The sequence below is a fragment of the Podarcis gaigeae genome (assembly GCF_964106915.1).
Source record: "Podarcis gaigeae genome assembly, chromosome: 16".
NCBI lineage: Eukaryota > Metazoa > Chordata > Lepidosauria > Squamata > Lacertidae > Podarcis > Podarcis gaigeae.
In genome coordinates this window covers 24,169,157-24,192,134 of record NC_139693.1, presented here as the reverse complement: position 1 = coordinate 24,192,134, position 22,978 = coordinate 24,169,157, and the positions used below count along the sequence as shown (strand labels likewise).

The following is a 22,978-nucleotide window of genomic DNA, read 5'->3' as shown; positions in this document are numbered from 1 at the left end:
TCTCTAGGCACCCGACTTTATGTCACAGGAAGCCTTTCTATTTCTAGGCCTCTATCATAGTCATCCAAGCCCCCAGCATGCGCCGCGTCCCCCAGGTCGGCTTCCTGGACCTAGGGTCTTGCTTAAGGCCCCCCTAAAGGTGCCCAAATCTATGCCTGCTCGAAAACTTTGCTGCTCGGAGAGCTTCCCGGCGTGGCGACTGAAACGAAGAGACTTCATGATCCTCTTCGCTTGGCCGGTGACATGCCGCCGGGTGGGCTTAACTCCAGGACGTTGGCTCCCGGTCAGGCAGCCGCAGAGACACCCTGAAGAGGAGGGGCGATGACGCATTTAGTGGGCGGAGCCCCTTCGGCCGTCCTGCGAGAATCGCCACGTGAGTGTCGGTGGTGCGGCAGGAGCGGCGACAGCGATGGGCGGCGTGGAGAAAAAGAAGGTACCGCGTGGCTTAAGGCAGGCCCAGCCTGCGCACCGCGTTGCTTTCATGAGGGGATGCCGCTTGCTTTCCCGTGTAGCGAAGTAATGTCTGAAAGTGGAAACACGTTACTTCCGGAACTGGCTACCTAATACACGGCGGCTTGCGGGTTTTTGTTTTTTTTTACTATCCTTCTGGTGACGCAGGGCCGTAGCATGCAGAAGGTCCCAAGTTCGGGTTCAGCGCCTGATGGTCTCCAGATAGGATTAGGAGAAGCCCTGAGGAGCTGCTGCCAGTTCGTGTAGACGCTTCTGGGCTAGGTGGGCCAGTGACCAGACTCGGGATGTGTTAGCTTCTTATGTTCCCGTGTCCTGGGGCAGGATTAGCCGAAGGGATGCTCTCGAGATGCTGGACTTCCAACACGTGTCACTCTCCTCTATTGTCCACTCTAGTTGGAAGTGCCATGGGGCATCTGCATTCCCTGTAGAAGGTCTGAGGCTTATTCCCCAGCATCCCCAGGTGTGGCAGCGAATGTCCCTTGCCTGAAACCCTAAAGAGCAGCTGCCAGTCAGTGTAGACCAAACTTTCTCATCCTTGGGTCCCTGTATGTTATTGGACACTACAACTCCCATCATCCCTGGCTGCTGGTCCTTCTCACTGGGGATGATGGGAGTTGTAGTTCAATAACATCTGGGGACTCAAGGTTGAGAAAGGCTGGTGCAGACAAATAGTGAACTAGATGGTATAAGGCAGCTTCCATCACTCATTGATAGAGCATCTGCTTTGTATGCAGAAGGCATATATCAATCCTTGGCATTTCAGGGCTGGGATGGACTCCTTGCCTGAAACCCTGGAGAGCTGCTGCCCTTCATTGTCAAAAATACTGAGCTAGATGAACCAGCAGTCTGACGCTGCTTAAGGTAGCTTCCTATGTTCCTGTTTTAGCTGTTTACTATCTAGGCATGAAGGCAGGACTGTAGGATCACCTGCTTTTGAATTAATACTCTTAATTTCTCACTGTGAGCCTAACTCGTGGAAGGACATACCGTATTTTTCGTTCTATAGGGCGCACTTTTTCCCCTCCAAAAATGAAGGGGAAATGTGTTTTTGTCGTATGGAGCGAATGCAGACTTTCGCTGAAGCCTGGAGAGTGAGAGGGGTCGGTGTGCACCTCGCAGCCTGCAGCCCAAAGCCCTGGGAGCGCAGCGCTGCACACCCCGGGCTTCGGGCAGCTATCCACAAGCCCTGGGAGCCCGGCGGGAGTTCCTGGCGGGCTCCCAAGGCTTACGGATAGCAGCAAGCTCCGGGAGTGAGCAACCTCGCCGCCGCTCCCGGACCCGTTTTGGGGGCTGGGGTCGGGGGAAGCTCGGGCTTCCCCTGCCCCACCCCCGCAGCTAAAAAGGAAGCCAAGACAGCTAGCAGGATCCATCCCGCTCACTGTCTTGGCTTCTGCCAAAGCCACGGGCAGCCTCTCCCGGCTGGAGAGGTTGTGCGTGGCTAAAGAGGAAGCCAAGACAGCCAGCGGGATGGATTTTTTCTTTATTTCCCCCCCTAAAAACTAGGTGCACCCTATGGTCCAGTGCGCCCTATGGAGTGAAAAATACGGTATATTAAGCGTTGTTTCTCTTTTCATCCCAAAGTACGAGAGGGGTTCTGCCACCAACTATATTACCAGGAACAAAGCCCGGAAGAAGTTGCAACTGAGCCTTGCAGACTTCAGGTAAGGAAAGGAGTCATCGCTTACCAGCTTACTGTGGCCCCTTGATACATGTGTGTGTGGCAGGAGTGTCTTGAGTATTGCAGTGCTGCCTGGCAGGGGTGTAGTTGGTCTCTGCATACACATGCCACTGGATCTCTGTTTGCATCTCTCTCGTGGCTACTCACCACAATGACTGCTCTTCTTCCTCAGTCTGGGGAGAGAGTGCTCTGGTGCTCAAGTTCTGCTAGTGGGCTTCCTTTGGGGCCATCTGGGTGGCCGCAGAGAGAACAGGAGGCTGGACTGGATGGGCCATTGGCCTGATCCAGCAGGCCTTTCTTAAGGTCTTATGTCAGTTCTTAAGGTCTTATGTCAGGGACGCGGGTGGCGCTGCGGGTAAAACCTCAGCGCCTAGGACTTGCTGATCGTATGGTCGGCGGTTCGAATCCCCGAGGCGGGGTGAGCTCCAGTCGTTCGGTCCCAGCTCCTGCCCACCTAGCAGTTTGAAAGTACTCTTAAGTGCAAGTAGATAAATAGGGACCACTTTATAGCGGGAAGGTAAACGGTGTTTCCATGTGCTACGCTGGTGCTGGCTCGCCAGAGCAGCTTCGTCACGCTGGCCATGTGACCCGGAAGTGTCTTCGGACGGCGCCGGCTCACAGCCTCTAGAGCGAGATGAGCACGCAACCCTAGAGTCGGACATGACTGGCCCGTACGGGCAGGGGTACCTTTACCTTTACCTATGTCAGTTAGGGCCAGTGTGTTGGTGGTGGAGTCATAGCAGACCCTGTCGCACTGACTTCTTGGCTTTGGGTTGTAGTGGTGGTGACAGCAGTATCCTGTCGGAAGCACAAGGGCAGAACCATTCAGTTAATAACCTAAGGGTTAATTCTGTTTACAGTTAGTTAGAAGGTTGTGGTGTTGCCCAGCAGATTGGTATGATCCTTGCCAGGAGAGCTCACGTTCTAACTGGCTGTGTAGTTTCAGAGGAAGTTTTACTCTTTCTCTTTAGTTGCTGAATATCTTTCTGCTATGAACAAGGCTTGTAAATGAGACAAAACCTCTCTGTCTATATCTCCTCAAGTTATACGCAGTTTTTGTTCAGTTTACCCAATCAAGTATTATCACTTTCTCTTCTCTCTGGACTCCGTCTACATTATTTAGATGACTGCTAACAGTTCCGACCTGTGATAGCTTCACAGTGAATATTATTGTGCGTTATGTTGCCTTAACTTGGCCAAGGGGAAACCGACAAGACATCTGTTCTCTTCCCCACCCCCCTGCCCTTTCCAGGCGACTCTGCATCCTAAAAGGGATTTACCCTCATGAGCCCAAACATAAGAAGAAGGTGAACAAAGGATCTACTGCTGCCAGGACTTTCTACCTCCTGAAAGACATAAAATTTCTCCTACATGAGCCCATTGTCAACAAGTTCCGGGAATATAAGGTATTGTGATTCCGGGGGATCCCGCAGCCAATCACAAGCATTAGATTTAATATCACCACCTGCAACAGTTTTAGAGAGATGACTTTGGAGACGGATTACAGGAAGGAAGTTATCATTTGCTTTCAAGAGCTGCAGTCCATTTTGTACCCCCTGCTCAGCGATTTGGGTTTTATAGAAAATTTTGAACTGCAAAGGAAAAATTTCTGTTTCAGAATTTCCTGGCTAACCCACATCACTGAACAGCAGAAGAAAAAGGCATCAAGGCAATCTAAAACTACTGTTTCTGAAAGAGTAACTTCCTTAGGGGACTTAAGTATCAGGAAATATCCTGAGTGATTTAATTCTGCCTATTTATTTTGCTTGTAGCAAGTAAACAAAGTTTGAAAATTTTGAAACTGCCAAATGTGCCTGATACTGTATTTGAAGTTGGGATTCATTCCTTGTTTCAAATGAACTTCTACAACTGAGTATTTTCCATGGAAAAAACAAAGCACTGAAACATCCCACATCGCTGCCTTTAATGACATGATTCTGAGCCCAGTTGCTAATGAGATGCGTTAAGTGATAGAATATCAGTTCCTTCCAATGAAATCAAACTTGGTTTTCTCCAGTGTAAAGTTTATCAGTGTAAAGTTAGTGTTTTTGGCAGGTAAGCTAAAGTCAGCATGTGTTACCTACAAAGAGATTGGGTGCTACAGAAGCATGAGAGGGGACTTGAGGTACAACTGGCGCTCACTGCATTTTCTGGAAACAATTGAAGACATTTTGTTTTGACTAGGCTTTCCCAGCTGCATAAAGGAGTCTTTACCTAACCTTGTAGGGTTTTAGTCTTGTTTTAAATGTTTTTGTTGTTTTTGTGCTTTTAATTATCTTGCTTTGAGATGGTGGTTAAGAAGGTGATTATTAAATCTGCAGCAATGAGGATGATAATATAATGTGGGTGGGCAGCAGACTAGGTCAGGGAATTCTAGACTGGGCGGCCAGCAGCTGGCAAGGGCACCTGTGTCTGAAACCTTTCTTCTCTGCAAGGTGTTTGTCCGCAAATTGCGCAAAGCGTACGGGAAGAGCCAATGGAACACTGTAGAGCGGCTGAAGGACAACAAACCCGGATATAGGTTGGACCACATTGTCAAGGAGAGGTAAGAGACAGGGAGAACATTGCAGAGGAACCGCAATGGGGTTCCAAATAACTGGGCACAGGAGGGTCAGGGGGTGGCAGTGCATTTCCTTCTGGCCAAGAGCTCATCCTATGGATGTGCTGCTGGGGCTGACCCTACATGCAGTTTCCCTTCTGGTCCAGCATCCTCAATTTCGTCCCCAGCAGAAGGGGGATCCGATCCCATGGGGACAGGGCAAGCTGACTATAGTCCGGTTGTTTATAAAGCACTCTTGCACAATTAAGGCTGTGTGAGTTACATGGTCTTGTTCTTCACCCCCCCCCCCCTTGCAGGTACCCGACCTTCATTGATGCCCTACGGGACCTTGACGACGCTCTTTCTATGTGCTTCCTCTTCGCCACCTTCCCGCGTACCGGCAAGTGCCACGTTCAGACGATCCAGCTGTGCCGCCGCCTCACTGTGGAGTTCCTCAACTACGTCATCTGCTCGCGCTCTCTGCGCAAGGTGAGCTGGGTGAGAGGCTATGGGGAGTTACAGATCCAGGAAGGGGTTGGCTTTATTTCAGGTAGATCAACACACATCAAGCTGGGTCTTCAGCATCCTGGTGCCCTCCAGATGTTTTTGTTGGGACCTGCGATCAGCCGAGCTCCTCCGGAACCGCCTCCGACGTGATTGACGACCTGAGCCTTTGATAAGGCTCCAGGCACATTCCCCATTACGCAGAGAATCAAAGCAACACGCAGAAGTGATGAGATTTATGGCTACATCACTATGCTTTATTACTAACTACGCAGACAGAAAACACATCCTCTCTCTGTGAAAGCAGAGAGCCAGCGTGGTGTAGTGGTTAAGAGTGGTAGACTCGTAATCTGGTGAACCGGGTTCGATTCCCGCTCCTCCACATGCAGCTGCTGGGTGACCTTGGGCCAGTCACACTTCTCTGAAGTCTCTCAGCCCCACTCACCTCACAGAGTGTTTGTTGTGGGGGAGGAAGGGAAAGGAGATGGTTAGCCGCTTTGAGACTCCTTCGGGTAGTGATAAAGCGGGATATCAAATCCAAATCCAAACTCAATTGAACAAACAAAGGAACAGGAAACCAGTAACATCACATCCGTCTCCTGTCTTCCGTGAGACTTCCAACAGTCTGGAATCCCAGGAATGTAAACAGAGTCCTGTGACTCCAAGCACTGCACAGTGGCAAACAGAAACTAACAGTTTTCGCCCCCTTGGGCTGCGCTTGCTGGTGCTGATGAGAATTACTGCCTGCAACATCTGGCTGGCTTAAGCGCTCCATCACTGCCTTGACCAATCTGGTGCCCACCAGAAGTTTTAGACTACAGCTCCCATCAGCACCAGCAAGCGTGACTGTGTGATGCTGAGGCTTCTTGGGAGCACAGCCATGCTGGCAGAGCTTGATAATTCCCTTTTAATGTTGATTCTTCCTCTGGTGGGGCAAGGGGGAGAGAGGAAACACTGATTTCTCTGGGCCAGGAAATCTAGAGTTTGGAAAAGTAACCATTGCTTCAGCAATGCAGTAACTCAGCCTGGGGGGCTTTATAAAGGAACTGTAGGCTCCACTTTTTTTCTTGCTCAAGTGCAGGAGTTTCTGTGTGCTTCCTCCTCCTCCTCCCAAGTAAACCCAGGTGCAGCTAGCTGGAGATGGAGTGTTGGGGAGCAGTCTGACAGACAGCCAGGAAACCAGGGACCTCCAGCCTCTGGAACACAGATATCTGGCTCTTGTTGCTTCCCAGGGTCACAGGCAGTGCTGCCCCTCCTCCTGCAGAGACTGCAGGTTTGAGGTCTGGGCAGGGCTGAACCCTGACGGACTGATGGGGGTCGTAGTCCAGAACATCTGGAGGCCACCAAGTTGAGGAAGGCAATATCAGAGAAGTGGCCGGCCTTTTTTCACCAGCACTGGACTTCTCCGTTGTGTTCTGTGTTGCTTCTCCAGCTGAAACCACCCTCTGTCCTCCCCTTGGCAGGTGTTCCTGTCCATCAAAGGCATCTACTACCAGGCGGAGGTGATGGGGCAGCTTGTCACCTGGATAACACCCTACGCCTTTTCCCACAATGTGAGTACTGGGGCCAGATTTCCTGGGATAATTTTGTTAATCTCATTTTCATTCCCTGCAAAACAAAGGCACTGACTCCTTCAGTATCATGGGATAAGAGGACCATAGCTCACCAGTAGAGCACCTGCTTTGCATGCAGAAGATCCCTGGTTCATTCCCCAAAAGCATCTCCAAGTAGGGCTGGAAATGCCCCCTTCCTGAAAGCCAAGAGAGCTGCTGTCAGTCAGTATAGGCAGTATTAAGCTAGATGGACCAAGCATCATACTCAGAATAGGGCAGCTTGCTATGATAAATCTTTCAGTTTTGGTGGCTATTTCTCCCCGTTTTTAAGTTCCATACTATATCTTTCTTAACATAGATAACATAGGTTTCTCTGGCGGATCATTTTGCTTGCCCTTTTCTGCAATCTTCTTTTCGATGTGAGGCCACCAGAACCCTCCAATCAATGGTGCCCTGGCTGTGCCTTGGCCCACCTCCTCATCCCCATTGGCCGCCCAAAGGGAACTAGGAGACCGTGACCTGGTCCTTGACTCCTTTTGCCCACGGTGCACGTTGACCTCTTGTCCTTGGTTATTCCAGCTGAGCTTCCCTTGGGTCGAAGAATCATTAACTTTAGAAAATGGGCACTGCAGAAGTGACCTTAATTACAATTAACCCCCCAGAACACCGCTCAGCTGGTGGGCAGCCAGTTATTTGGACACATTTGGTCCTGTCCGTTGGCTTGCATAACTTAAATCTGTTGCTTTTCCCATCAGACCATACCTTAATGCACCCCTTGCAGATATAATAGCAACATATACAACCACGCCTTGTTAAAGTAGGTTGTTTGGATAACAGGTGCTGCTGTTGGCAAGCAGGCAGAAGGGGGATAAAGCAAATAATTTAATTAGACAGTTCCTATATGATATCGAGCGACAGAATAATCTGGCCACAATCAGGAATTTTTGTCCATGGTGTGATTATTTCCCACCAAGTCATTTTGACACTTTGGAACCCTGCTTGTAAAATTTAACAATTCCAAAATACAGGCACGCTTTTGCTTTCGCAAGATTGAATATACTCCCTTCGGCTGTACTTGAGGGTCGATTTCAGAAAATTCCACTGGAAAAACACGTCCCTGCTGAGATGACAGTATTGGGTCAGTGGCTTATATGCTTCTGGCTTGTATAAAGGTTTGAGGAGTGAGGTTATTACCTCTCTATTATTGTCCATGCCGGGTCGCTCAACCATTGCTACTGTGTCCTTTCTTTTAGCAGATGAAGATGATCAAGTGACAGCAAAAACTGCAAGGTTTTTAGCGGGGGGCAATTACAATAAGATCTGTTATTTGATTATTGATGTAAACCCCCAAAATTTATTTTCTATAGTTAGGTTTTTACCTCTATCTTCAGTACATTTTATTTTATTGCTGTGGCTAGTGGCTGATGCAAATAAAGATTATTCCGCTTCAGTCGGAAGGGGGATGGTTGCAGTCGGGCTGAGAAAGCCAAGCAGCTTAGACTTAGAGAAGAGGAAGGGAGAGGATGACCTCTCCACCCACAGAGATGCCCCAAAGGGAAGTCCAAAAGCAGCAGCCAAGCTCAAGAGGCCTCTTCCCTCCTGTAGTTTCCAGCAACTGGTGTTCAGAAGCATTGCTGCCTTCAGCTGTGGGGGCCGAGCATCATCACCATGTCTAATAGCCATTCATAGCTTTACTCCTCTTGTAAAGCCATCCAAGTCGTTGGCTGTCACTGCCTCCTGCAGGAGTACGTTCTGTATCTCTGCATAGAGCTATGAAAGTGAAGATGTTACTACAGTGGTACCTCTGGTTGCGAATGGGATCCATTCTGGAGGCCCGTTCGCAACATGAACAAAGCGCAACCTGCAGTGCTTTGGCGCATGCATGTGACATCATTTCGCGCTTTGGTGCATGCGCGAGTGGCGAAACCCGGAAGTAACCCTTCCCGGTACTTCTGGGTCGCCACGGGACGTAACCTGAAAGAACCTAACATGAAGCAAACGTAACATGAGATATGTCTGTAGAGAAAACTTCTACATGGAAGTAGAACTGGCGATGCGCAACAGTATAGAGAAGCTAGAGCCAAACTGAAAAAGGGCATTAGGGATGCCAAAGCTATGTACTGCCGGAGGATCGAAAAGCATTTTGAGAGCTCCGACCCTCGTCGAGTATGGCAAGGCCTGCGACAAATTACAGGGCAAAATATTAAAAACGAACTGGCTAGCAGCAGTGCGCACCTGGCTGATCAGCTGAATCAATTCTTCAGTCGTTTTGAGGTGGGAACTGGAACCACCGTCACTACAGCATTGGCTACCAGCACATCATCAGAAACTATTACTGATAAACAACCATTTTTATTGCAGACCTCCGACGTACAACGTGCTTTTCGGAGCATTAATATTAGGAAGGCAGCTGGACCGGATGGAATTATGGGACGAGTTATTAGGGACTGTGCTGCAGAATTAGCTGGTGTATTTACGGACATTTTTAATCTATCCCTGTTGCAGGGTTCTGTCCCTACCTGCCTGAAGACATCGATTATAGTGCCAGTCCCTAAACAGTCAGTGGTGGTATCTCTCAATGACTACAGACCAATAGCCCTAACATCTGTCGTTATGAAATGCTTTGAGAGATTGGTGCTAGATTATATTAAGGCTGGTCTTCCATCCACTCTAGACCCGTTCCAGTTTGCATACAGAAGAAATAGATCTACTGATGATGCTATTTCCATCGCTGTCCATACTGTACTGAGTCATCTAGAACGACAGGGAACCTACGCAAGGCTGTTGTTTGTGGACTACAGTTCTGCCTTTAATACAATTCTACCAGACAGGTTATTCCTTAAAATGACCAATTTGGGTATACATCAGAAGATCTGTTTGTGGGTAAGGAATTTCCTGACCGATAGGCCGCAGACAGTGAGAATGGGACCTTACTATTCTTCTACTCTAGTATTAAGCACAGGAGCCCCTCAGGGGTGTGTGTTAAGTCCCTTTCTCTATTCCCTGTACACATTTGATTGCACCCCACTGTATAAGTCCAACACAATAATCAAATTTGCGGATGATACAACAGTGGTGGGGCTCATTAGTGAGAATGATGAGGCTGCTTATAGGAAAGAAGTACAGGGGTTAATTCAATGGTGTAAAGAAAATAATCTTATGCTTAACACCAAAAAAACCAAAGAACTCATAATTGATTTTAGGAGAAAGAAAAGTGTATTTTTACCATTGCACATAAATGGCGAGGAGGTGGAGAGGGTTGGTAGTTTTAAATACCTGGGCATTTACATCTCTGAGGACCTCTCATGGACTGCAAATATTAATATGGTTGTGAGGAAGGTGCAGGGGAGGTTGTATTTCCTGAGAATGCTCAGGGGATTGAATCTATCTCAACACCTACTTCTGTCCTATTATCACAGTACCATTGAGAGTGTCTTAACCTATAGTATATTATCGTGGTATGGGAGCAGCTCTGAAATGGATAAAAAAGCTTTACAGAGAATAATTAAAATTGCCCAGAATGTTATTGGGCTCCAACTACCAACCCTGGATGAGATCTTCACGTCTCGCAGCTTGAAGAAGTCACACAATATCCTGAGAGATCCCACCCATCCTGCTCACAACCTCTTTGAACTGTTGCCTTCGGGCAGAAGATACAGGACAATGAAAACACGAACCACACGCCTTCTGAATAGTTTCTATCCAAGGGCTCTGATTGCACTAAATAATGATCTCAGGGCCAGTTGTAAGAAATAGCAAGCAGTGAGTAGTAAGGAATGAGATAGGTTTTAGGTTATGCTATGCTTCTAATGGGTTATGTTATATTCTGGTTTATGTTATGTTCTAATAGATTATGTCTGAATAGGATGAGAGTGTTGGAGATACGTGCGAATGTGTATGTGAATCCGGTCTTGGGTGTTTGATTTTCGTTGTTGTGTATACTGTGTATATACGGACAATGACAATAAATTTATCTAAATCTAAATAAAAAAAACAACTGGGTGTTTTGAAAGGGGTATGTGTGTGTGTTACAGCGGCTTAATTGGCACCCCTCTTTCCTCCCAGCACCCGACAGATGTGGACTACAGAGTCATGGCCACCTTCACGGAGTTCTACACCACTCTCGTGGGCTTCATTAATTTCCGCCTCTACCAGTCCATCAACTTGCACTACCCTCCAAAGGTGAGGAATTCACTGGGTAGAATTGAGAAAAACAAGTGGAGGGCAGGGGAAATCCCAGGGACTTGAGACTCAAGCTGGTGTACGTGGCTCTCCCTCTCCCAATTTATCCTTGCAAGAACGCTGTGAGGTAGATTAGGCTGAGAGAGGCAGTGACTTGGCCAAGGTGACCCAGTGAGCTTCGTGCCCAATTGCCAGCTTAGTGTGGTAAGGTTTTTATTCTTTCATTAACCAAAATATTTATATCAAGTAGGCCGCAAGAGTACTTTGACATGGAACCTATGGGCCATGCACTGCTTTGTCAAGTGGAGGGGGTGGGGGCGGGGGAGTTAGGCCAAAATTTGAAGCAGCCTTCCCAGAGCTGGCTAAGTGAGGCTCTGGGCTTTGGGAAGGAGGCACAAGGCTCAGGCGGGGTCCTAGAGCCCTCGCACCTCCTCCCAAAGCTTGGAAAGTGCTACCTAGGCTTTGGGAAGGAGGTGAGGACTCTAAGGCCCTGTCTGAGCCCTCGTGCCTCCTTCCCCAAGTCCAGCATCTTGCTTACTTGGCTTTGGGAAGGCAGTGCGGGGGCATCAAATTATGATTCGGCCGTCATCACGTTGGACCACCTTGATTTTAAAGCAGTAGACCTGTTACTTAAAAGGAATAACAACAAACTTGAAAAATGAACTGGTCACAAAAGCACAGACGGGATGGGGAGAGAGAAAGATCAGGCAATTTTGAGGGTCATGCTGGGTGCCACTCAGGAAAAGGCCCCGTCCCACATCCCAACAGACCAAAATCTGGGTGTGGGTGAGAGAGATGGCTCTCTTCCAATCACCACCATGGCTGGGCAGGCTCAAGGAGGGTTACAGGCAGAAAAGTCCTGAAGATGGACTTGCGGCTTCCAGCCAGCAGGAATGTTCTCTTGTTAAACTGATTCTGAGAAGGAGGCCATCCCTGCATCTGTGTGTCTTTCAGATCGAAGGCCAGTCCCTGTCAGAGCTGACGCCAGAGGATGGGGAGGTGTACGCCTTGGACTCTGAGAGCTACCTGGAGGTGAGTGGGCAGGAGTCCCGAAGAATCAGCTGTCTGGGCCTTGGATGGGGAACAGTAGTCTGGATGGAGGGCAAATGCGGGCCTCCAGGATACGCTCCACCTTGGCCCTTGAGACGCCCTCCAGGCCACACACAACAGCCCCGCTTCATTTCCTCCTAGAGTGTGTTTTGTTTGGCTGGGATGTGTTCTTGAACTCCGACCATGCCTCTCACTTGCCTGCAAAGAGGATACAGAGTGTTTGTGTGTAGAAACCAACCTTCTGAGCCAGGTTATCTTCAGCCCTTTCAGACCCAGGACCCCCTTTTAACCCAGACATGCATCTGGGGACTTGTTTCTTAACCATTTAATAACAACAACAATAACTTTTTATTATTTACAACCTGCCCATCTGGCTGGGTTACCCCAGCCACTGTGGGTGGCTTCCAACGCATATTGAAATATATTAAAAGTCAAAAATGAAAAACTTCCCAATACAGGGAACCCTTTGCCATATATTTGCACGACAGCAGGGCTCTTGTTGCGACCCACCTTGGATCAGGCCATGACCCATTAGTGGGTCCTGACCCACCAATTGAAGACCAGTGTTTACATTCATTGCCCACCCCCCACCCCCGGTTACCTCTGGCCCCACCCACTGCAGGCCTTTATTCCCCTGGCTGGAAACGTTTCCCAACACTTGGTGTTGTGCAGTGTCACAAGTGCACACAAAGGGTAGGAACCTTTTTTCCATCCTGAGGGCCATACTCCCTTGTGGGTAACCTTCCAGGGGCCAAACGTCAGTGGTGGGCGGGGCAGTGGGTGCCTTTTTTGACCCTTGCACGGTGGGCTACATCCCAGCCTTCCAAAAGTCAGAGGCCCATCAAGGCAAATGCATAAGAGGCATTATCACAGTTCAGGGCATATGGAACAGGGTCAGGCCTGGAGAGAGTTCCAGATAGGTGTTGAGTGAAGTTTTTAGTGTTTGATGTCTTATTGTGTTTTTATTATTTGTTGGAGGCTGTGCAGAGTACCTGGGGCAACCCAGTTAGATGGACAGCATATAAACAGATGATGGTGATAATAATAATAATAATAATAATGATGATGATGATTACTACTACTACTTCCTCAAAACCTGTGATTTCCTGCCCCTGTTGGCCACTCTCCAGTTCTGCTTTATTTCCTGCCCCAAATGATCGTTCCAAGGAAACGGCGGACCACCTCTGCTTCTGTTTCATCTGCACCCAGTGACACAATTAAGTATCTGTTAATTGCTGGACATCTTTTTCCCCTCAGAAACTGTCGGCTCTCAGCGCCAGCCTGGCCCGAGTGGTGGCACCTGACCCGGAGGACGAGGCAGTCGTGGATGAGTTCCCCGTGGAGGAAGTAAGTTCTTGCCCGGAGCTCTAGAGTGGGGGGGCCTCCACAGATCCACCCCTCCACCCCCAAAAAACTGCCCACCTGTAACTGTGGCCTGCTGGGAATGGGGCACTGGCCCTTTGTGGGAACAATGAAGCCACGCAGCATAAGTCGCCGCTCCAGCCCATTGCAGAGGGGCTGGGAGGGCAAGGCCAGAAGTCGGAGGGGCTTCTCTTGGACTGTAGCTTTCCTTAGCCGTGGTGGTGGGTACCTGAGATGGGAGAGCTCGCCTGAGCTCGCCTCAGGTTAACGAAGAAGTCACCCAAGATCTTCCTAACCTGATGCCCCTGGATGCTTTATGCTCTAACTCCCAAGGCTGATGGGAGTCATAGTCCAAAAACGTATGGAGGACACCGAGTTTGGGAAGCTTGGCCTAGAAGGGATCTCACTGTGCCTTTCTCCCCCCCCCACACACACACCAGGAGAGTGCAGAACAAGAGGAGGCCCGGAAAAAGGAGCAGGAGGCCCTGGAGAAGCAGAAGAGGCTCTTTGAAGGCCTTCGCTTCTTCCTCAACAGGGAGGTGCCCAGGGAGCCTCTGGCTTTCATCATCCGGTATGTAGCGCAGTCCCTCTGCCTTGGGCTTTTGGCTCTGGGCATTTTGCCAGGTTCATCCCAGGCCTTGGTAGTTTGGCTGGATTTTGGTGGCCCTATTGTGGTGGGAAGAGGAGGGGAGTCTACATGAAAGGACCCCAAACCCTGGCCTCATTCCAGGCTTAAGGGCTAAGACTGCAGCCCTAGCCCCACTTACCTGGAGGTAAGCCCCACTGAGTTATTCCAATATTTTATTTGTTTTATTGCTTGCCCTTCAACCAAAAGTCCCAGGGAAGGTCGCAGCGATTTAAAATGCAATCTTTAAAAGGAGTTTAAAACAAATCGTGATCACAGGAATAACATGGTTCCTGAAAGCACACACCTCCAGTGCCAAAGGCCAGGATAAAGAGATAGATCTTACGCATGCGGCTACGCCTGTACATTCAAGATGCCAGCTGTACCTTTGTTAGGAGGGAGTTCCGTAACTGGGGGACTGCCACAGAAAATGCCCTTTCCCATGCCAACTTCACCCCAGCTTCTGAGAGTGGGTGAACTGCCAAGAGGGCCTGCTCTGCTGATCTTAACACCCAAGGAAACCTATAGGGAAGGAGGCAGCCTTTCTGATATTTGGGGCCTTAGGCATTTAGGACTTTAAAGAAGTAATAATAATAAGACGCGGGACATGGGTGGTGCTGTGGTCTAAACCACTGAGCCTCTTGGGCTTGCTGGTCAGAAGGTGGGCAGTTCGAATCCCTACGACAGGGTGAGCTCCCATTGCTCGGTCCCAGCTCCTGCCAACCTAGCAGTTCGAAAGCACGTCAAAGTGCAAGTAGATAAATAGGTACCGCTCCGGCGGGAAGGTAAACGGCGTTTCTGTGCGCTTCTCTGGTTTCAGTGTTCCGTTACGCCAGAAACAGCTTAGTCATGCTGGCCACGTGACCCAGAAAAACTGTCTGCGGACAAACACTGGCTCCCTTGGCCTGTAAAGCGAGATGAGAACCACAACCCAAGAGTCATCTGCGACTGGACTTAATTGTCAGGGGTTCTTTACCTTTTTTAAATAATAATAATAATAATTTTATTATTTATGTGCCACCCATCTGACTGGGTTGCCAGAGCCACTCTGGGCTGCTCCCAACAAAGTATTATAAACACAATATAACATCAACCATTAAAATCTTCCCTGAACAGGGCTGCCTTCAGATGTTTTCTAAAAGTCAAATAGTTGTTTATCTCCTTGACATCTGACGGGGGGGCACCACTACTGAGAAGGCCCTCCACCTGGTTCCCCGTAGCTTCACGTCTCACACTGAGGGAACCGCCAGAAGGCCCTCGGAACTGGACCTCCGTTGAATTGTGTACAGAAACAGACTGGCAACTAATTCAGTAGGACTTACTTCTGAGCAGTCATGGTTGGGTTTGTGCTGTAGGGTTTGGTCTTTCTGTTTGATTGGTTCAAGAGGATGTGTGTCATCGTCCCCTTTCTGGCAGGTGCTTTGGGGGCCAAGTATCCTGGGACAAGTCTGTTTGTATTGGCGCTACGTATGACGTGACAGACCCAACCATCACCCATCAAATCGTCGACCGGCCTAGTCTGGAAAAGCAAGTGATAGGCAGGTGAGTGCAGCAGTCTCTTGGTCGGGACTACAACTCCCATTGGCCCCAGGCAGCATGTCCTCCTGCCAGGGATGATGGGAACTGTAGTCTGACAACATCTGGAGAGCCTCAGGTTGGTCTGGGATAAAGGCTTGGAAGTTCAAAGCGAGATCATGGGTCTCAGATTCCCCCCATCTACCCGGTTCTAGATCACTTGTCCATTCTGGTTCTCGAGAGACTCGACTTGTGTTTCTCCCCAGGTATTACATCCAGCCACAGTGGGTCTTCGATTCAGTCAACGCCAAGCTGTGCCTTCCGGTGGCAGATTACTTCCTCGGCGTACTGCTGCCTCCTCACCTCTCACCATTCGTGACTGAGAAGGAAGGGGACTACATCCCACCAGAGAAGCTGAAGCTGCTAGCCTTGCAGAGAGGCGACGAGCCAGGTAACACGATGCTCCGTGAACCGTGGTCCATGGTTCTTCAGACTTGGGTCCCCTGCCATTGTTAGACTGCAAATCCCATTATCCCCAGTTGCTTAGTCAGTGTTATGGGGGGGGGGCAGTTCCACAACATCTGAGAATCCCCCAAGCTTGAAAATCAGTGCCACTGGGGGCTGCCTGATTGGCATTGACCCCTGACAGAGCCTTTTCATTGGTAGTTCCCTAGTTACGGAATTCCCTCCCTAGTGAGACACACCTATCGTCATCATTATTAACTTTCAGGAGGAATTTGAAAGCATTTCTCTTTACCCATAAATTTGGTGGCTGAAGAATACTGCACCTGCGGTCTAAACCACTGAGCTTCTAGGGCTTGCTGATCGGTAGGTCGGCAGTTCAAATACCCGCAACGGGGTGAGCTCCCGTTGCTCTGTCCCTGCTCCTGCCAACCTAGCAGTTCAAAAGCACACCAGTGCAAGTAGATAAATAGGTGCTGCTGCGGCGGGAAGGTAAACGGTGTTTCCGTACATTATGGGTTTCATCACGGTGTCTCGTTGTGCCAGAAGTAGTTTAGTGACCATATGGCCATATGGTCATATGACCTGGCCATATGACCTGGAAAGATGTCTGTGGACAAACGCCGGCTCCCTCGGCCTGAAAGCGAGATGAGCACCACAATCATTCTGATGTGTTTCGTTCAGTGAATGGTGAGGGGCTTTCCTCTCGCAAGCCTGTCTTACCTGTGTGGCGCTCACGAAAGGTAACACGAGGTGGTTCCTTCCTGTAGGAGAAGAGAGCGGATCGGAAGAACAGGAAGAGAGTGACGATGCCACAGAAGACTCAGAGGACGAGGATGAGGGTTCTGAGAAAGAAGACGAGGGGAAGCTGAAGAAGATGGAAGCGCAGAGGACCCAGAGCAAGGTATGTGGGGAGAGAGGCACAATTGTTTCCTGAAAGTTTTGCCTGCCTCCGGGTTGCCCTTTTGAGTTTGTGATTTCCTCCTCCTCCTCCTCCTCCTCCTCCCACAGGCCCTCCCGGTGAAGGTGACGGCAGGTAAAGTCCTGAGAGAGGACAAGCAGCGGCTGGCGCAAGAGGAGCAGAGCGAGGAGAAGCGCTTGGCCATCATGATGATGAAGAAGCGGGAGAAATACCTGTACCAAAAGATCATGTTTGGGAAGAGGCGCAAGATCCGAGAGGTACTGTCACAATGGGCTGCTCCTTCCTGTCCTGGGCTTGAGCTCTTTCTGTGCTGGGCCTAGGACAGGGGTCTGCAACCCGCGGCTCCGGAGCCGCATGTGGCTCTTTTACACCTTTGCCGCGGCTCCGGGGCGGATACTAGCGAGGGGAGGAGGCGCATTGTGCGCCCTGACACTCCCCACTGTGACGGGCGCTGTACTGGCTGTGATGTCGCATGGGGGCGGTGCGTGCGTTAGTCACGCACTGTCCCGACGTCACCTTCCCACCCGCTGTCAGATCGCGGCTCTGGAGATATATTTGTTTTAAATGTCGCAATGGTTTTGCGGCTCCCAGTTTTTTTTCTTCTTCGGAAATGGGTCCAAGTGGCTCTTTTTGTCTTAAAGGTTGCAGACCCCTGGCCTAGGAAAATGTTGCCTCTCCAAAGTGCGAGTGGGTCATACAAAGTTGTCCTGTTAGGTTTCCCACCTGCACCGTGGGACTTCCTCTCCCCACCACGTGCCCCTAGAATCTGTGGGTTCCTACAACCTCTCTGGAGCAGCTTTGCGAGGGGCAAGGGAAGGCAGAGGTAGTCATGTTGTGCAGTCCTTAGGACCATAGGATGCTGTCTTCTGCCGAATCAGACCATTGCTCCTTCCTCCTCCTCCTCCTCCTCCTCCTTATTTATACCCTGCCCATCTGACTGGGTTCCCCAAGCCACACTGGGTGGCTCACAACAGAATAATAATAATAATATGATAAAACATCAAGCATTAAAACTTCCATAAACAGGGAAGCCTTCAGATAGTTGCTTATTTCCTTCAGATAGTTGCTTATTTCCTTGACATTTGAGGGAAGGGCGCTCCACAGGGCGGGCACCACTACCGAGTAGGCCCTCTCCCTGGTTCCCTGTAACATCATTTATCACAGTAAGGGAACCGCCAGAAGGCCCTCAGCGCTGGACCTCAGTGTCCGGGCTGAACGATGGGGGTGGAGACGCTCCTTCAGTTATACAGGGCCGAAGCCGTTTAGGGCTGTAAAGGTCAGCACCAACACTTTGAACTGTGCTCGGAAATGTACTGGGAGCCAATGTAGGTCTTTCAGGACCAGTATAATAGGGTCTCGGTGGCCACTCCCGGTCACCAGTCTAGCTGTCGCATTCTGGATTAGTTGTAGTTTCCAAGTCACTTTCAAAGGTAGCCCCACGTAGAGCACATTGCAGTATTGTCTACACCAGCAGCAAATGGGTCTCCTAAGCCCTACCTGGAGATGCTGGTGGAATGAACCTGAGATCTTTTGAATGCAAAGAACATACTCTACCACCGCACAACAGCCCTTCCCTAAAATGAAGTAAGGTTCCGGTCCTCAAGTTACAAATTAAAGACTGATTTAAATAGGGAAATCGGAAGCTGCCGTATACTGAGTCAGAACATGGGCCCATGTTGCTCAGTATTGTTAGCACTTGTGGGCAGCATGTCTTCAAGGGTTCAGACAGAATCTTCCACAGTCCTACCTGGAGATTTCTGGGGTTGAACCTGGGACCTTTTCGTGTGCAAAGCAGATACCCTGTTACTGAGCTATAGCACAAACAGGATTACAGCAATTCGTTGGATTCAGTCCAAGATTTCCCCCCTTTCTTCAAGTGCGTCTACAGACATTAGCACAGGAGTAGCCAAGATGGTGACCTCCATATGTTGTTGGACTGCAACTCCTATCAGCCCCACCATGGCCAATAGACAGGGATGATGGGAGTTGTAGTCAAGCAACATCCAGAAAGGCACTGTATTGGCTACAACCGCATTAAAGATGCTCAACTCTAGGCTGTAAAAAGCTAACCCTCGTTTCCACACATAAAGCTCTTGCAAGGCACTGGAGGAAGACAGGCTGGGTTTGTTTTATTTTTCTAGATCATTTTTAAACTTACAAAAGAGGTAGTCACTAGCATTTATTGTTAATTTCAAGTTATAAATAGTATCGGCAAATCCAAGATTACCATTCCAGAGTAGCCTCTTTGTTGGGATCTTCTTATCACAACTCACACACACCCCGCCTTCCTTAAACATTACAAAATAAACATTGAACTCTGCTGCAGCAATATCCTATGAGTCCCACGTCCAGCACCACCATTGCAGGAAGAGAAGCGGCTTGTATGTGCGCAGGGCCACATTGTCCTCTGCTTCTGCCAATGTGCGTTTGTGGGTACAGTGGTACCTCGGGCTACATACACTTCAGGTTACATACGCTTCAAGTTATAGCCTCTGCTAACCCAGAAATAGTGCTTCAGGATAAGAACTTTGCTTCAGGATGAGAACAGAAATCGTGTTCCGGCAGCGTGGCAGCAGCGGGAGGCCCCATTAGCTAAAGTGGTGCTTCAGGTTAAGAACAGTTTCAGGTTCGAATTAAGTACTTAACCCGAGGTACCACTGTATTAGCTGAGGCATTCTTAGCTCTCCCTCTGCAACATCTGGCATTCAACAGAGCAGGCATAGAAAACCTTTGGCCTGCCAGAGGTTACTGAACTACAACTCCTGTTAGCCCCAGCAAGTGCAACCAATGACCAGGAATGATGGGAATTGTAGTCCAACAGCAAATGGAGGACCAAATATTCCCCACACAGGCAGTGAGGTGATGGAAAGTTGGTGCTCACTACACAAAGCTTTCTTGATCTTAAGTTTGTGGAGTGTGCCACATACTTTTCTTTCTTTAGATTGGCTTTATTGAAAGATTTTCATGGCTAACAGTGCTCCATATCTTGTTTCTAGTTCATAGAGTCTTTTTCACAGTCAGTTATATTTGGTGTGAGTCATTGCTATCGTAGGCATTGTGAGTTTTGGGGGGTGGGGAGACAGGCGGGGGAGAGAAGGGGGTAGTGTTGTTTTCTTCTGTTGCATAGTGTGTGTAAGGAGTTTTGTTTCAGCATCACATGGATAGTTTCGTTATCTATTCATATATTTGTTTTCTTTGGCGGTGCAGCAGGTTGGGGAGCCCAGAGCTTGGTTGTTTGCATTTGATTAAGTAGCAGTGAGTTTTGTTTGATTGTGGGACAACTTCAGAAGAAACACGCTTTAATCCAGACTTGACCAATCTATTGCCTTCCATATGTTTTGGACTACAACTCCCATCACGACTGCTGGCCGGGGCTGATGGGATCTGTAGTCCAAGACATCTGGAAAGCACTAGGTTGGCCAAGGTTGCTTTATTTTGTCTGATGCTGAAAATTCAAGCATTGACCTATCATGTCACTTGGGGGGGGAGAAAGGGGGGACTTGAGCAAGAGTGTATAGCATCAGTATGGGTCAATATGGAGAGCAGATTCATTGGTTCATAGAATTAATGAACTGTATGCCACTCTCTGTGACCCAAAGTACAGTGATCCTACAAAAATCTCTCCATGTCCCCTACTCTTTCACTTCTGTGAGAAATTAACATGAATCTCGAGGTCTTCTTGGCTTGAGAGTTCCAATCCAAGCATTCGGGTGCACAGCACCCATACTAACAGAGGACGATGGCTTGCAAAGGGGTGTTTGCTCAGTGAAATTGCTCGTGATATACACAGAGGCTGCCCATCAGTGCCTCCTATAGTAGCTGGGAAAGATATCAGAATTCCACAATGCACAAAAGACTGTTTGCGGTTCCTGCTCAGTTTCTATTTGCACTGACTTGGCATCTGCTGTGCTGAATGCACCTCTTTAAACATGCCCACATTTCACTGGGTGTCAGAATTGGACACGCTCCTTCCCTTCCATTTTGAACAGTGGAGAGCTGCAAATAGCTTCTCTCTGAGCCAGTGCAGGGGTGGCCGATGTAGGTGACTTCCCCTCACATAGAGGAATGGGTGGCCGTGCTCATGGCATTTGGTTTTCCTGTCTCTTTTCTTGCCTTTCTAGATGTGGCAGCCATTTTATCTTACACTACACTCCCCCCCCCCCACACACACACATCAGCCATTTTGTGACTGGCACCCACAGCCCTTTCCCAAAATTCCAAATGGGCCCACTGACCCAAAAAAGTCGGCAGCCCTTGCTGTATATACCACATGTGTCAAAAAAAGGTTGAATTTTTGAGACATGAACTAATGCATGTTATTTTTTCCTCTCCTCTCAGGCTAACAAACTAGCAGAGAAACGAAAAGCTCACGACGCGGTAGTGAAATCGGAGAAAAAGAAAATGAAGAAAGCACAATGAGAGTAACAGAGGCCTATCATCCCAGCCTGTGCCTTCTCACACAGGCCTACAAGATGGGCACTTTGGACCTTTCAGCTGTTGGTGGGATGCCTCAGAATTCTGGCTTCTTCCCCTGAATCCATTTTCTTCAAGGGGGAGAAGGTCCGCTTTATTTAAAAACACATCTGAATTCTCCTCAGTTCCCATCAGGGTTTTCTTGTTGTATGATGGTTGCTGTCATGCATCAGATTCGCCAGCCAGGACAGGCTTTCTAGGCTTTGATAGAAACAAAAAATGCATGAGGCCACCTCTCCCCACTGGTAAATGTGTGGGGTAATTGAGAGAGTGTGAATAAGGCTCCCCACGCACACTTCCTGTAAGTGACTTTTCGTGAGAAAAAGTCTCTCTGGCTATTTTGGCACAGGGAATAAGCAGGCCTGAGGTCTGCAAGACCACCACAGAGTCCACCCCTTAATTTTAAATGTCACTTTCTTCCAGTTAGTGAGCATATGGGAAGGAGCTTGTGGTCTTTCCAGAGGGCAGAATTGCCTCTGAACTGTTGCTGTGCTTTGTAAAGAAACCTATTTACACTGTCGATGCAAGGGCTCATGTTGAACAGTCCTGTCTTGGTAAACGGAACAGCTTGGGGATTTTAGGGGCAATGGGGTGTGTAGCCATCATCCTCCCCCCGCCGCCTTGCTTTTGTCTTCTTTGATTCTGATGCTTCCCCATAGCACCCATTCATAGCCTGGACAGCTAAATAACGCATCTGGACCCTGAGCCTCTTCCGCATTTTGTATTACAATTTCAAATCGCAGAATAATTTACGTTCTCTTTTATTAAACTGAGCTTTGAAATGAATTTCAGCAGTCTTCTTCCTCCTCCTCCTTCTCACAAACATCATTGTCATTCACCAGCAAGTCCCAGGGTGGGTTGCAATAATCCAACTTAAAAGCAGTTAGAACCAATTGCAATCACAGTCCAGTTGGCAGAGCATGAGGCTCTTAATCCCAGAGTTGTGGGTTCAAATCAGGTTCAGACAAGATTCCTGTTGTACTAGATGACCCTTAAGGTCACTTCCAATTCTATGGTTCGGTGAATAGGGTGGGCTCTGACAACACACATCTCGGGTTGTGTAAAGAGGCCAGGGTAAAGACAGTGCACCACAGAGCAGATGTGTCTTACAGCTTGCCTTTTGCCTGCCTCTTCCCCATGCCTGCCCACCACCCACAAAGATAAACTTTTGTGCCGCCTCCCTGCAAATGGCTTATTACCAAAGTAAATAATCTACTATGCTTATATCCCGTCCTTTTTCCTCCAAGAAGCTTAAGGTGGCAAACAAACATGGTTCTACTCCTTCCCATTTTATCCTTGCAACAACCCTGCGAGGTAGGTTAGGATTAGAGATGATAGGGCATTGCAGAAAAGGGACATGGGAAGCTGCCTTATACTGAGTCGGATGGTTGGACTGTCTAGCTCAGTGTCGTCTACACCAGTGTTTCCCAACCTTTGGTCTCCAGCTGTTTTTGGACTACAATTCCCATCATCCCTGACCTTTGGTCTTGCTAGCTAGGGATGATGGGAGTTGTAGTCCAAAAACAGCTGGAGACCAAAGGTTGGGAAACACTGGTCTACACTAACTAGCAATGTGTTTCCAGGGTTTCAGGCACAGCGGGAGACACCAAGGATTAAAGGTGAGACCTTCAGTCATGCAAAC

General features: G+C 48.9%; 1 protein-coding gene across 2 annotated transcripts; it reads left to right on the top strand.

Moving 5' to 3' along the window:
- Positions 1–302: 302 nt before the first annotated feature.
- PES1 (pescadillo ribosomal biogenesis factor 1) lies at positions 303–22,122 on the top strand. Of its 2 annotated transcripts, none has more exons than XM_083717328.1 (15): positions 303–433; positions 2,053–2,132; positions 3,402–3,555; positions 4,585–4,694; positions 5,006–5,177; positions 6,656–6,745; positions 10,811–10,927; positions 11,882–11,959; positions 13,235–13,324; positions 13,780–13,910; positions 15,381–15,506; positions 15,746–15,930; positions 16,715–16,845; positions 16,953–17,120; positions 21,202–22,122. In XM_083717328.1, the coding sequence occupies exons 1-15, from the start codon at positions 410–412 to the stop codon at positions 21,280–21,282; spliced, it is 1,737 nt and encodes a 578-aa protein (XP_083573454.1). In that variant the 5' UTR covers positions 303–409; the 3' UTR covers positions 21,283–22,122. The 2 variants fall into 2 exon arrangements, with proteins under 2 accessions (XP_083573454.1, XP_083573453.1); XM_083717327.1 differs by having other exon boundaries at positions 304–433; positions 16,712–16,845.
- Positions 22,123–22,978: the final 856 nt, after the last annotated feature.